Source organism: Bombus huntii, chromosome 12 (genome assembly GCF_024542735.1).
Source record: "Bombus huntii isolate Logan2020A chromosome 12, iyBomHunt1.1, whole genome shotgun sequence".
Classification (NCBI taxonomy): Eukaryota; Metazoa; Arthropoda; class Insecta; order Hymenoptera; family Apidae; genus Bombus; species Bombus huntii.
This window is the reverse complement of record NC_066249.1, coordinates 4,074,855-4,088,261: the sequence shown is the minus strand read 5'-3', so window position 1 is coordinate 4,088,261 and position 13,407 is coordinate 4,074,855. Positions and strand designations below refer to the sequence as shown.

Genomic DNA, 13,407 nt, shown 5'->3' with positions numbered 1-13,407 from the left:
TTTATTTAAGACTGTCTAAATGTCAATACAGCTTTAATATGAATTATTATACATAAGGTATATATGTTTCTGCTAAAACAACAAATTTGAATATTTTAATTAAGCTAGATATTAAATAAATGATAATTTACGAAGTTTCATGCAATAAATGGTAAATGCCACTATAATTTAAAAAGTTTAACTTACTGAAATTATTACTGACTACCTCTCAAATTAAATGTTTGTGAACTATTTTATGTTTATACCTTAATTAATATTTTTATTTATATATATATATATATATAAAACAAAAAAATAAATGTTATATCATGTAATAATGACTATATGTTCCTTAAGTCTAAAAAATATTTACGCTAAATATAAAATTTTTCTAGAGAATAGGTTAGACTACTAAAATAGGCTTGAGGCTCTATGGAAAATTCGAGTATGTATATATGATACGATAAAACTCATTTTTCATTTAGAAATCTAGTAACTTATTCTTTTAATTCCATTCATTTATATGTAATAGATAAATCAAGAAAAATATACGTCATATTCTTGTTTGTAACTTTCTTGAAATTGCAATTTTAAGTGTTTTCTAGACATGACATAGCATTTCTGATTAGACAATCGCTTCTAAGTACTTGAAGTGGATAACGAATTTTCAGTAGCTATCTGATAGCAGTTGTATCGCCATGAATCGAATAGTGATATTTGGAGCTACAGGAAATACCGGACTATGTGCTTTAAATAGCGCTGTAAATAAGGGTATAGTCTTATCTACTATTTATCATTTTACTTTGTAATCTATTCTTTTATATATATTAAAAAGAGATTTTAATTATCGAAAATGTAATAAAGATATAAAATATTTTATAGACAGGTAATATCGTTATGATCAATCCCTGTATTTGGTTTTGTTTATACTCTCGTTCCGTTATATTCGCGAACGATGATTTTAATAAAAAATATAAAATAGCCAGAAAGGTTTTTGTAAAGATCTTAGATAAAGTACAAGCGTATAATATTTGAAAAATGCAAGTTATGCGCAAAACTAATTTTATTTTAATTATCTTAAAAAATTTAGGATTAAATATAAGAGCATTTGTAAGAGATGAAAGCAAAGTACCAACAAATTTAAAAGATAAAATTGAAATAGTTGTTGGAGATGTTACTAATGCAGAACAAGTTTCAAATGCAATATCTAATAGGGATGCAGTGGTTGTTGTGCTTGGCACACGGAATGATTTAGGTAAATATTCAATTTTATATGAAATATTAATTTTTCAGCCTACAATATGAGCTTAATATCCATTGCAAATTTTCATTTAGGTCCAACTACAGTATTGTCCAATGGTATGAAAAATATAATAGATGCTATGAAAGTGCACAATGTAGAAGTGGTATCTGTTTGTTTATCTGGTAAATTTTGCTAATCTAATTATTTACAACACATATTGATAATTTTCATGTATTGTTAATTAATATTTTGTTTCTTGCAGCATTTTTGTTTTACAAACCTGAAGCAGTGCCTAATATATTTAAAGATGTAAATGCAGATCATCAGCGAATGTTCGACCTTCTTAAAGAAAGTAAATTAAAATGGATTGCAATATTACCACCCCATTTTACAAGTATGTCATTATTTGTAATTTTAAAGAAATTATTTACATATATTTCACAATTACAGACAATCGTTTGTATATATATTTTGTCTATTTGCAGATGTACAAAGATCAAAATATGTAGTAAAGCATGATGAGTCTCCTGGTCGGACTATTTCCATATATGATTTAGGAGATTTTCTTATTGAAAGTCTTCAACAACCAGAACATTATCAAAAAGTTTGTGGTATTGCTAACATTGCATAATATAACAAAAACTACATTTTGTAATGTGGTCAGAATTAAAAAATATTTTGGAGAATATTTTCAGCTTTTAGTCATATAAAAAAATAAATAGGTAATATGAAAAGGCACCTTCTAATTTGTACAAAATGTATTACATTGAAAGTATGCAGCTATTGAAAAATATTTGTGATTTTAAATATCTATTGGAATGGTTATAATTTCTTGTAAAATATGAGGATGTGTGCATGAGAAGTGTTTCTGTATTTAAAAGCAATTAAAAAAATAATTTTTTAGATAAATAAATAAATAATATACATTTGTGGAATATAAAAGAATCTTGAAAAAAATAAAACTGTTACTGTGATGATAATCTTTTTACCATATGTGTTCTGTGTGTTAAGATACCTAGATCATAGAACTTTGGCATCTGAAAGTTTGGCATTGGAGGTGGTGGTGGACCACAATATTGTGTACTTTTTTCTTTAAGCTTTGCTTTAGTAAATGCTGCACTAGAATATACAACATCATTGATGCCTGATGCTTTAAATGGATCACAGGTTTTATATCCATTTTTTAGGTAAAAAAGTTCTTGGCCTTTAGTTATTAAATATACATTTTTAATTCCTTTCTTTGCTACATGTTCCTCAGCTCCACGTAGTAGTCTAGATCCTAAACCCTGAGATCTACGCTGGTAGTCAATTATCACTAAGACATGAAATAGAAAATTAAATTTGGTTCTTGTTTGTACACTTTCATATTTTTCTCTCTGTTAAACTAATTATACATACCTGATTGTATAAAACAACTATGACGTAATCGAGGTATTAAAGATATTTTACAATGACCAAGGACTCTGTCCTCTTTGTCTATTAGTATAAGACATGTGGGAAACTCATCGCATGATACATTCAGAAATTTTAACCTATTTTACATTGAAGTTCATTTAATTGTTAAATAGGACTTTGTTTAAATTAAGTATTATGATATACCGTGCAGTTTCACTTCTTGGCCATTCAGAATTCAGTAATGTACAACAGTCTGGAATTAGGTCTGGTCTTTTATGAAGTGGTACTATTCTATATTCCTTTTCAATAGCAGTCATATCTTTTCTGTAATAATGAATCATGATAATATAATTTTTGTGCAATTTAATTTAACTTTCTTAAGTTCGAAATATTTCAAAAAGTAGAATAGTAAAAGTTTTGCATTATTTTTGTGATAACAGTTATTAATAGAAATATTAAAAGAAATTGAAAAAATTAAAAGATTGTGATAAGATAATGGTAATGAAAAGCATACAGAAATAGATTTCGCGATAATATTACGTAAAGTATCTATTTTTATAGCTATAGTCAGGACAATAATTTTCATATTTTCGGGGAAAGGAATTAAAAATAACTTGTCATGAAATATCAAAGGTAAAATTTCTTCATATTATAGAAGAAGTAACAATAAGAATTATTGTTTTATTTTTATATAAATTATGACGTGAAGATATCGAAGAAGAATCCATTAAGCAACTAGGAAGGTTAAATAATACATATTTCATATTAATATATGAGACAAAATTTGTTCGAGTAAAACAGACGGATGGTCGGAGATTGGGATCTATTTGATTGATTGACTCCTTTAGAGGGAAAAGCGTGCAACAACCTGTGATTGACAGGTATCGAAAAATAGAAGGTAACATATGCGAACAAGTGTAATAAATAGCTTGGTGCAGATGTCCTTACCGTATTTTTCTAACTGGATGATGAGAACTTGACACACAAGTTTAAAGGTCACTGTGCTTCACCTATATGTATCCCGTGTGGAAATAGCTTTGAGATTAATATCATCTTGAGCCAAGAATGATGCTTCTGTTGAACATATCCCCACTGTTACATAAAATTTTCGTAGCACCCAGTGGTATTATAGAGTACATCACCTCATTTCAAGTCATTCTTCCACTAATACGTCTTTTGTCTAATAATTATATCTTTACTTGTTAATCTTAATAGAAAGGAATTTTATACTATATATAAAATATCTGGGAAATACTTGTACTATTTTTAATTTCCAATTACATATTTTATTTTTTTACAAAAAGTTTTGTAGTCTATTTTTTATTTTGTAAATTGCAATGTGATACATTATTGGAATGTTAGATAAGAAAAATTTCATATTTTTATTTGCTTTTTTATTTTATTTATTTTGCTTATTTATTTTATTTCTCTGTATAAAGTATCTCACTGGGACATGTCCATGACCCATTCTCTTTCGAACGCGAGTCTCGTTTTTTGCATTTGACCCATTTTTTTAAATAGCCTCTGTTCTACATATATATGTGAACAATGTCCTGCATTCTTTATTTCGACAGTGATGGTCAATAATTGTTTCTGAATGATACGATTTTAAGGAATTACAGAAAAAGTAATTCTTTTGCATTTATCACTTACGAAAAAAAATAAAATAAGTGTTTATGGAAATCACTATGTATGCATTTCTCATTTCTTACTTGTCATTATTTTGAATTTTAAATCTAAGGATTAATGAGATTTGAGAACCATTGTTGATCCCGCTAATTGTTTACTTGTATCATTCCTGTGTTTCTAATATCTTATTTTCAGTATTTAAATCAAATAAGTAATGGTATTCATACAGATTATTTAGAAATATCTAGAATTACAAGTAATAATATTGCACATAAACTCCATTAACGGAAACGAGACGTATAAGCAATAGTACATTATATCAGTTGTGTGTATGAAACAAATATTTTAAATATTTAACAAACATATAATTCATAACATAAAAATGTTGTCTGCAAGACCTCCTGTAACAGGTAATAACATACGGAAATAAAGTTTATTAATACAGTTAATATAATAAACTTGTTTATGTTCTTCCTAACCTCCTACTTTTTATTTCATACAATTAATAGAAAATCCTTTGGGACTTTCTTGGCATGATAGTGCATGGATTCCTGTATTAAATCCAAACAATATAATGGACTATTTTTCTGAAAGAAGTAATCCTTTTTATGACAGAACATGTAATAATGAAATTGTCAAAATGCAGCGTTTAAGTCCTGATCAGTTACAGTAAGTAATATGAGTAAAAGCATTGTTTAAATGTAAAATATCAATAATTAAATATTTATTTTTAGAAATATGACTGGCCTTGAATATATTCTTTTACATGTTCAAGCACCTATTTTGTACGTGATCAGGAAGCAACACCGTCATACTCCTACTTTAGCAGCGCCACTTGCAGACTATTATATCATTGCAGGTGTTGTGTATCAAGCTCCTGATTTGGCATCGGTTGTGAGCTCCAGATTGGTACTTAAAATTTATTAAAAATGAGTATTATCAGGACGTATTGTTAATTTATGGAACTTTGTTTTATAGTTATCTACAGTACATCACTTACAATCTGCTTTTGAAGAAGCTAGTTCATGTTCAAGATATCATCCTAGCAAGGGCTACTATTGGGATTTCAAAAATGGGAAAGCTATGGCAGCAAAGAAAGAAACACCTGTTCGTGAAGAACCAAGTTCTCTATTTCAAAGACAAAGGGTGGACATGTTACTTGCTGAACTTACACGGAAATTCCCATTGCCTGTTCCAAAGCCAGTGCACCAAGCTATAGAACCTTGTACATACTTATTTTGGTAGTTTCTTTTGAAGTATTTTAAGCATCAAAGTAAAATTAATTTGTTAATCTTTTAGCAATGGAAATTAAACAAGAAGTAAAAACAGAAAAGAAGGACATGAAACCACCACCAGAAAAGAAACCAAAAGTTAATTAATAAGGGTTTATAATGGTTTAATAAGAATATAAGACCAATAATGTTCTATGTATATATTGTATTTTATTTCAATTTTTATTTTATGAAATAGGTATTTAGCATTATCAATTATATCTTTTTCGTTAAGTAAAAAGTGTGATGAACTGGTGTGCATGTGAATATATTTTGGCAAACTACTGAATTTGTACGAAATTAAAAATAAAAAATAGAAAATATTTGTCACTTGGTAGTATTTTATTTTTTCCTGCACCATGGACAATCTGGATTATCCATTTCTTCTTCTACATTTATTTTTATCCGTGGAGTCTCTTTCTTCTTAATCTTCCCTTTTTTATTAAATTTACGACAAAAGATAGAATCTGGACATTTAATTTTTTCTTTCTCGGATGATGGATGACGGAAAAATCCTTGATGTTTATATGCTTGCATTAACCAAAAATATCTTGATGTAGCAATTGATCTGATCTATAAAATTACATTGTGTTGTTATAACTATTGAATGAAATTGAGAAGTATTTTGTTACAAACTTTCATATTAATTTGTATAATCGATTTAATATGATGCATTACGTTAAATTTTCAATTAAGGAAATGGTTATGAAAATATTTTAGGACCTCAAAGTGATATTAATAAAATATACTAGTGTTTCAACTATTTTTTTAGAGTTTCATTTGTAATTTTCTATTACGAAGAAGAATGGCACGTAAGGTAAAAAATGATATGTGACGGAAATACGTGTCCTGAGAAATACGTAGATGAAAAATTTTTCGGACAGGGTACCTGTGATTCTGACAAAGATGAATTTATACAAAATTTGAAACACGAAAAGTGCAAAATAATTCAGTTAGTTCGTCGACAAATGCGTAAATTTTATGATACTCAAGTAACATTAAATATCAATGAAAATATTTAATTTGGGATTTACGCTCGTGTATCTTAGAGGAATAGTATGATCTTTTTTTTCCCAGTACAAAGCATCTTCAATATCAAATGGTTGGCAAACAAGATACATGCAAGAATCGCCAAATATGTCACATATAATAAAGCGCGAAGTGAATATAACAGAAGATACGAATAAAGAAGCAACTGATGTACCGAGAAGGAGTACAATGTCAGATGGTCAAGTATTGTGTCTGCGTACCCTGGGAAAAATTCGAAAAAAAATTTGTATGACAGTTTTAATTGCTGGAATCATCATACTGATGGCAGTGATTTACGGCATTTATTTCCGCGCTTATCTTTGCAATAATGGGAAATCTTGCATCACATCCCTTCAGTACACTCACGTTAAACATGCATTATTTTAAGTATGCACGACAAACACGAGAGATTAAGATAAATCGTTGGAGAAGATAATGGATATTGTTGCGATTGTGGGTAAATTTCTCAACAAAATAAGCAAACCATCTAAGACTTGACACAAAATATATTAAACTTGGAATAATACACCATGTGTAGCGTTTAGTTAGTATGCAACTAGTCTTGACGATTTCTAGATTTTTTTTCAGTTCCATAGATTTTTCAATGATGAGACATTTGACTTGTAAGCAGTGTTAACACGTCGTCATGTTCGTACTATGCCATTCCTTCGTGCAATGTACACCAACTCGACGAGGAGACTAGTTGCAGTTCGTTTGACGTTCATCCTCAGTACCCAACATAACAATTATACGGTACGATTGTTTTTTTAGGCTTCGAAATATCGGTCCTCTTGATATGTTTCGCTCATTCGTTCTCTCAGATACTTTTTACACACAACTTTCTGGACCGGGTATAGAGTTGGCGATAATGATCTCTTTCATTAAATTACGATCAGCTTTAAAACTAATAGGTTCCCAAGACTTTGTAGAGAATGGATTCAACTATAAAAAAAAAAAAAAAAAAAGAAAAAAGAAATGAAAAAAGAAGGGAAAAAGATTTACAAATTACATTAAAAATATTAATTATTACTAATATTATTATATAGTACTACTCACGCTGCATCTGTTACTTTGAAGTCCTTGCTTATGAATATCGTACGGTGCAAACAGCGTATCTGGTCGTACAGGTAAAAATAATTGTGGTTCGCGTTTTATCTTTTCCTGGTCTAAAATCAAACTCACTACATTATCCTATCCATACATTATGCATATTATGCATACATTATAACAGAAATAATGGCGGATAAACTTTTACCTTGTGGCGACTGTATGATATCTGGCTGATTGTTGAGTGCGTAGTCAGTGACCTGTTTCAACGTGTACTCGACAAAATAAGTATGATCCCCGTGTGTAACATCAAGCATCGAATTATTCCTCGAATCTGGAGGAGTAATTATCGGTTGTTTCATGTAAGGCTCAATATGAACCGGAGAAGTGGTACCTCTGCGTCGGTACATCACCGACATTACTAAAAGTGCAGTAATGCCAAGCGCCATGAAGCCGGTAAGAAATAGAATAATTGGAACCATGCTTACTCCCCTATCTAAAACAACGAATTACCAATAACACTTGATACATTCAATATATGATATTTCTTTATCCTTTTGAATTGCTAGGAAACGCTGAAATTATCTGAATTATCAGATTAAAAGATTACTTTCCAAGTACAATTTCTTACCCGTGTGCTTATCGGAGTCCTTTAGCATTATATCCTCTAACAGACTCACTTCGCTTCTTCCTTTCGCGTTTACGGCATAAGTAACGAGATAAAAATGTGTCGCCGGTAGAAGATCCGCTACAGCAATCCTAAATACTGGTACGTCTGCGGACACACTGGATGCATTCACTCTTAAATTACCAGTAAGAACTTCGTACGCTTCTAATCGAAACTCTTGCCTTAATCCACCATCGTATCCCGGCACACATTCCACTTCCAGGATCTCGGAACTTTGATTCAAGGATGCTTTTATCGTACAATTGTTCAGAGGATTTGGTTTCACTGGGAATGTAAATCAAATTGGTTTCTTGTCTGTACGATACAGACATCTGTTATGAGTTATTTATACATAGAAGTTACCTGCTGGAATGATTTGATAGATACAAGGCGCTTCCTGCTTTCCTATTATGTTTCTACCCCAACACGTTAGAGCTCCGTAATCTCTTTCAGACACTGGCGTGTAAACAAGTTCGCTCATTGTTCCGTTATTACCATCGAATTTCGCTGGTGCAACTTCGAAATTCTCGCCACTATTGTTGAACTCCCAGACGAATTCTACCTCGTTAGGATCAGCGTCCACCTCGCATCGAACTTTTACCGATTCTTCTAACGATGCTCCGATGATGGATACCTCTTTCGCTTTGCACACTGGTGCGACTAAACATTAGAGTCGAAAAGATTGAACAATTGTAGTGAAATCATTTATCAATTATCTTTTATAATATTTATAGTTTGAACATATATTTTTTTTTAAACTTACATTGTACTCGCAAAGTTACTACTGGACTGGTAGTTTCACCTCGGTCATTACTAGCAAGACACGTGTAATTCCCGGCGTTGTCTCGACCTATCTTTTGCAGTACGAGACTCTGAGTACTCATGATTATTCCAGCTGAATAATTTTGCGTTAACACCGCATCCTATAATTATTTAATAATATTATTAATTATTCTTACAATAACTGCTTAAAATAAATTCTTATTAATAACTGGTATTACAACAAGTAAGTAGGTAATATAACAAGTAAGATACTTACGTTGTGCCTCCATGTAATTTTATGGTGTTCTGGGTTAGCCCGAACTTTGCACTCGAAATATACATCGTCACCCTCCTTTATTTTTTCTGCATTTAGGGTACTACCCAAGTGTAATTGTACTTTAGGTGGAACTGTGAAATAAACATGAAATGTTTATCTGAACATAATTACTACAAATTTCGGAGTACTCACAAACTACGTTTAATTGAAAGAAATCTTCTAGATACGCGTCTGGCAGTGATGGGTTTTCTCCTCGGCATTTGAGGATTTTCCCGTGATCGTCGGGAATCGGTGAAAACATGAGCGTACTTAAGACCACGGAAGTATTACCACCATCGATTACCTGAATGATTAAAATTTTCATAAATAAATAAAAATATCATGACATTAATTACAAATTTGTAGCAAAATCATCGACATATACTTTGCCATTGTGATAAATGGTGTTTCCTTCCATCCAGGTAATTCGTGCTCGAGGATGCGATCCTGTTGTCTCACACGTGATGGAGTAGTCTTTCTCCGTTTCTAGCATCGTCGGTTTTAATAAAATTTTCACCGACAGTGGTTTTACTGAAACAATAAAATATCATTATACTATGTAAAATTAATACTTTTTATGATACGAATTTTGAATACCTACGATAAACATCTAGGAGAATAGTCTTTTCTAATGGAGGTATGAGGTTTGTGCTCCAGGCTCGACATTTGTAAGTTGTGTTACGATGTTCCCTTCTCAATTGAGGTACTGTTAATTTACTGACGACTAAGTTCTTTCCAATTTCCTCCAACTTACTGTCCACTTCTTTCTCATTGACCAACCAACTAACCACCGGTGTCGGTTTGCCTATGTTTAGAAAACGAATTAGAGTTGATCTTCAACAAATTTAATATCATATTTTTAGTACTAAATAATCAACAAAATAAGAATTACCTCCTCTTACTTCGCAAGATAGACCAAACTCGACGCCTACTTGAAGTGGACCTGCGGTATTACCCACAACCACACCAGAGCTGTCGTAAATTAAAAGCTGATAAGGTGGAACTGAAAACAATTTCGAAATAATTCCAAGAACTTTGAAGATATTCTCACGAACGTTAAACGCTTTTTCTATGTTATACACACGAATTCTTACCTATTACAGTGAGGTTCACTTGAAAATTCTTCGTGGGCGAATTTTTGAAATCTACTCTACACCGGTAGATCCCTTCATCGTCCAGTTGAACCGCTTCCAGAGAAAGAGTAGCCGGTTTCGTCACGGTAACGAAGTAAGCTCTCGGGCCAACCACGGTGCTGTCCGACCAATTCAGAGCTTTGTTAAATGCTCTTCCTCGCACGTCGAAACTGAAACAGTCAACCGTTTCAATATACCTTTCTAATTAAATGAAGTTTATTATTTCAAATGAATTTTCTAACTAAATCATCTTTTAACAGAAATAATACCTGTAAATCGGTTTCACGGCGTCATCGCGAAACCAAAGCACCATGTATACGCGATCTTCACGCGTGGACGGTTCAATGTCACAAGGCAATCTAGCGGTGCGTCCAAGAACGGCACTAACTTCAAAAGTTGCGACTGAAAAGAAGATAGATAAAGAATTATATTTTTATTTGGTTTCTCGAGAATATATAGCAAATATATAGGTTGAATTTATCGGTAGTACCTCGTTAATTGTTTGTTGAATAATCGTTGAATAATTTACTAAAATTTAATGTGAACGGTTGCGATCACTTATGAAGTAACGATTCCAGAATATCTATGTACATTATTATTATGTAGCAAGTAGTACAAGTAAATATGTCAGACATGTGGCTGATCAATGTACACGAAATCTACTGAAGTCACGGCAATCTTAAGTATTTGGGACAAATACCTAGCGTCTCTACGTTCTAAGCTATTTCATATTGCTGGAGATCGACTTAAGTAGATGCGACCTATAGTTAGTTGGTCAGACATATATTTCCGACCAATCCTGCATACATCAACAACTTACATAAAATGTTTTCTTTGCGAAACTCTTTTTTCTACTCTAAAAATAATAAAAAAGAAATAATACCATAGGATCATTCATCTGTTTCTTCAAACTTAACTGTCTTAGAATTTTCTATTCTTCTTTGTGAATATTACCCATTCTACTATTCCATTGCATAGCATAACTTTAACTATAACATTAACAACGTACCTAAATCATCGTCCTTATCCCAGTTCCCGGTGGCGTTCACGTACACGACTACAGCAAGCATGTAGCCGACGATGATTAGCTTGATCGTGATATCAATGAGCACCCCTAACGCCATCCCAAGAGGGAACGGTTTAAGGGGTGAGTTCGGTACATTCAGATCCGCTTTTTGCATAATGTCGCCCCGTACCGGCCTGTCCTGTGGTTCTCCTTTATTATCATTCCACGTCGAGAGGTAGACGGCCTCCTCCCACCTCCTCCGTTTCGTGTGCGATGCCCTCGACGAACGTACGATGTCTCGACTCTCTTCTTCTCTCCCTCCTCCTTTTTCACGCTATCTCTCTCTTTCTGGAGTAGTGACAAAGGGACAGGGCGCAGGACACGCTCACCGATTAATTCTGCCGCCGTAGGAACTTTTCGGCCGATTTTCCTCTACCCGTTCTCTGCTTAAAGCGTACATCGAGAACGGATTGTTCGTAATTCCAATGAATTCCGTGTATTGACCAGCGATATGGAGATACTTTTGCGTTATTCTCGTCGTCTTGATCGCATTCTTTTTTTGTTGTCGAATCAAGTCAATCTGAATATAAGATACGGCCTTCGTTTTGAGTTAGCTCGATTCATTTGCTTACATCGATTCTCAGCAGGTTGGAGAGCGTGAGAAGGCTGCAATTCAAAACCTCGATGGGTCTCGATGGGTGGCAGTTTAGTAGGTCGTAATACAAATGTGTTCAAAATTATTGTCGATTCACGAGCGTAGAGGCGCCGGCTCTTATTAAACCACCGATGAGCTTCGACAATGGCGATAACGATTAGGAGGACACTTTTATGCTTCTCTTACACCCTCGTATGCTCCCACAGAAATCACCGCTTTCGAGGGTGAACAGTGGGTATAATATATCTTGCAGACTCGTCAAGATTTCACGATGGAAGCCTTTGACCGCACTTCGAGAAGGAATTCGTACTCGTTCTATAGTCTTCCTCCGTGTATAGCACCTTGCTGGAGCTTCGATCATCAGTTTCCCGATTTTCGTCAAGGAAAAAATGAACGCACAGGGAGGATATTCGACGAATCACCTTTCGCGAACTTTTACGCGAGCACCATTCTCTTGCACTGTTTCGCGAACTGATTGCAAGAAACGTTTGTCCGTTTCGGATAACGCGAAAGCTTTCTCGACATTTGGAGGGTTGTTCTCTGATAAGGAAAAAGACAGTAAGATAGGGAGCAAGACGAGAGAAAGAGAGAGAGAGAGAGAAAGAGAGAGCCGGCCAGCGGTGCTTCCTCGTAACCGCGTCGTTGCAATGGACACGCTTTGCAGGCGTCGCTAACCCGACGACGATGAGCGCCGATCGATTTTCGTAAAGTCAGTCTGATCTCGCTTCGTGTTTCGACGCTCTCGATTCCCGCACGATATATAACCCCTGTGTGTAGCCTGTTCCGCGCAACGCACACACGCGACAGCCTGCGAATAGCAACGAACCTTCACGACGAGTCGCAACCCCTTCTTTCTACGTAGAAAACGATACGAGAGCTACGTTCAGGGATGTTCATCGAGTTCGGATAACAGTTGGACCATCACGTGATCGGAAAGACTCTTTGATCCTCACGACAATCTTCAGAAAACCAAGGGTCTTTTTTGATTGTTGATTTAGCGTTTTTGTGTGTGAACCGAAACAATATGGTTGTTAAGGATATGTTGAATGATCGATATATTTTTGATACTTTTCGATGAGATACGTGAGAGTTTATAGACATTTTGATAATTTTCGTTTAGAAACATTTCGATGTATTGGATAGATTTAAGTAGATATAGTTCTGTTTAGTCAGACGATGAAGTAGATCGATAAATTTAAAAATAAAGTATTTTACCTTCTTTGGATATCCACCTATCTTCGTACTCTTTACCCGAAATCTACTATGTTCTGAAAT

At 33.4% G+C, this 13,407-nt stretch overlaps 4 protein-coding genes across 5 annotated transcripts; 2 read left to right on the top strand and 2 right to left on the bottom strand.

Annotated features, from left to right (window-relative positions):
• The first annotated feature begins 136 nt into the window (after positions 1-136).
• Positions 137-2,210, top strand: LOC126871633 (flavin reductase (NADPH)). The gene is made up of 5 exons (XM_050630640.1): positions 137-750; positions 1,070-1,234; positions 1,315-1,404; positions 1,485-1,616; positions 1,708-2,210. Exons 1-5 carry the CDS (start codon positions 678-680, stop codon positions 1,851-1,853), a joined length of 606 nt encoding a protein of 201 aa, XP_050486597.1. The 5' UTR covers positions 137-677; the 3' UTR covers positions 1,854-2,210.
• LOC126871634 (N-alpha-acetyltransferase 80) lies at positions 2,075-3,714 on the bottom strand. Of its 2 annotated transcripts, none has more exons than XM_050630642.1 (4): positions 3,566-3,714; positions 2,822-2,941; positions 2,621-2,754; positions 2,075-2,537 (listed from the first exon to the last, which is right to left on the bottom strand). In XM_050630642.1, the coding sequence occupies exons 2-4, from the start codon at positions 2,932-2,934 to the stop codon at positions 2,188-2,190; spliced, it is 597 nt and encodes a 198-aa protein (XP_050486599.1). In that variant the 5' UTR covers positions 2,935-2,941; positions 3,566-3,714; the 3' UTR covers positions 2,075-2,187. The 2 variants fall into 2 exon arrangements, with proteins under 2 accessions (XP_050486599.1, XP_050486600.1); XM_050630643.1 differs by having other exon boundaries at positions 3,618-3,670.
• A 793-nt stretch (positions 3,715-4,507) lies between these two features.
• On the top strand, positions 4,508-5,847 carry LOC126871631 (mediator of RNA polymerase II transcription subunit 6). Its single transcript, XM_050630638.1, has 5 exons — positions 4,508-4,656; positions 4,756-4,915; positions 4,981-5,155; positions 5,225-5,471; positions 5,546-5,847. The coding sequence occupies exons 1-5, from the start codon at positions 4,629-4,631 to the stop codon at positions 5,623-5,625; spliced, it is 690 nt and encodes a 229-aa protein (XP_050486595.1). The 5' UTR covers positions 4,508-4,628; the 3' UTR covers positions 5,626-5,847.
• A 1,187-nt stretch (positions 5,848-7,034) lies between these two features.
• Positions 7,035-13,350, bottom strand: LOC126871623 (hemicentin-2). Its single transcript, XM_050630618.1, has 14 exons — positions 11,481-13,350; positions 10,741-10,873; positions 10,433-10,641; positions 10,231-10,341; positions 9,940-10,143; positions 9,724-9,869; positions 9,492-9,642; positions 9,300-9,430; positions 9,024-9,183; positions 8,624-8,920; positions 8,225-8,545; positions 7,802-8,089; positions 7,603-7,712; positions 7,035-7,488 (listed from the first exon to the last, which is right to left on the bottom strand). Exons 1-14 carry the CDS (start codon positions 11,650-11,652, stop codon positions 7,375-7,377), a joined length of 2,547 nt encoding a protein of 848 aa, XP_050486575.1. The 5' UTR covers positions 11,653-13,350; the 3' UTR covers positions 7,035-7,374.
• Between the last annotated feature and the right edge of the window lie 57 nt (positions 13,351-13,407).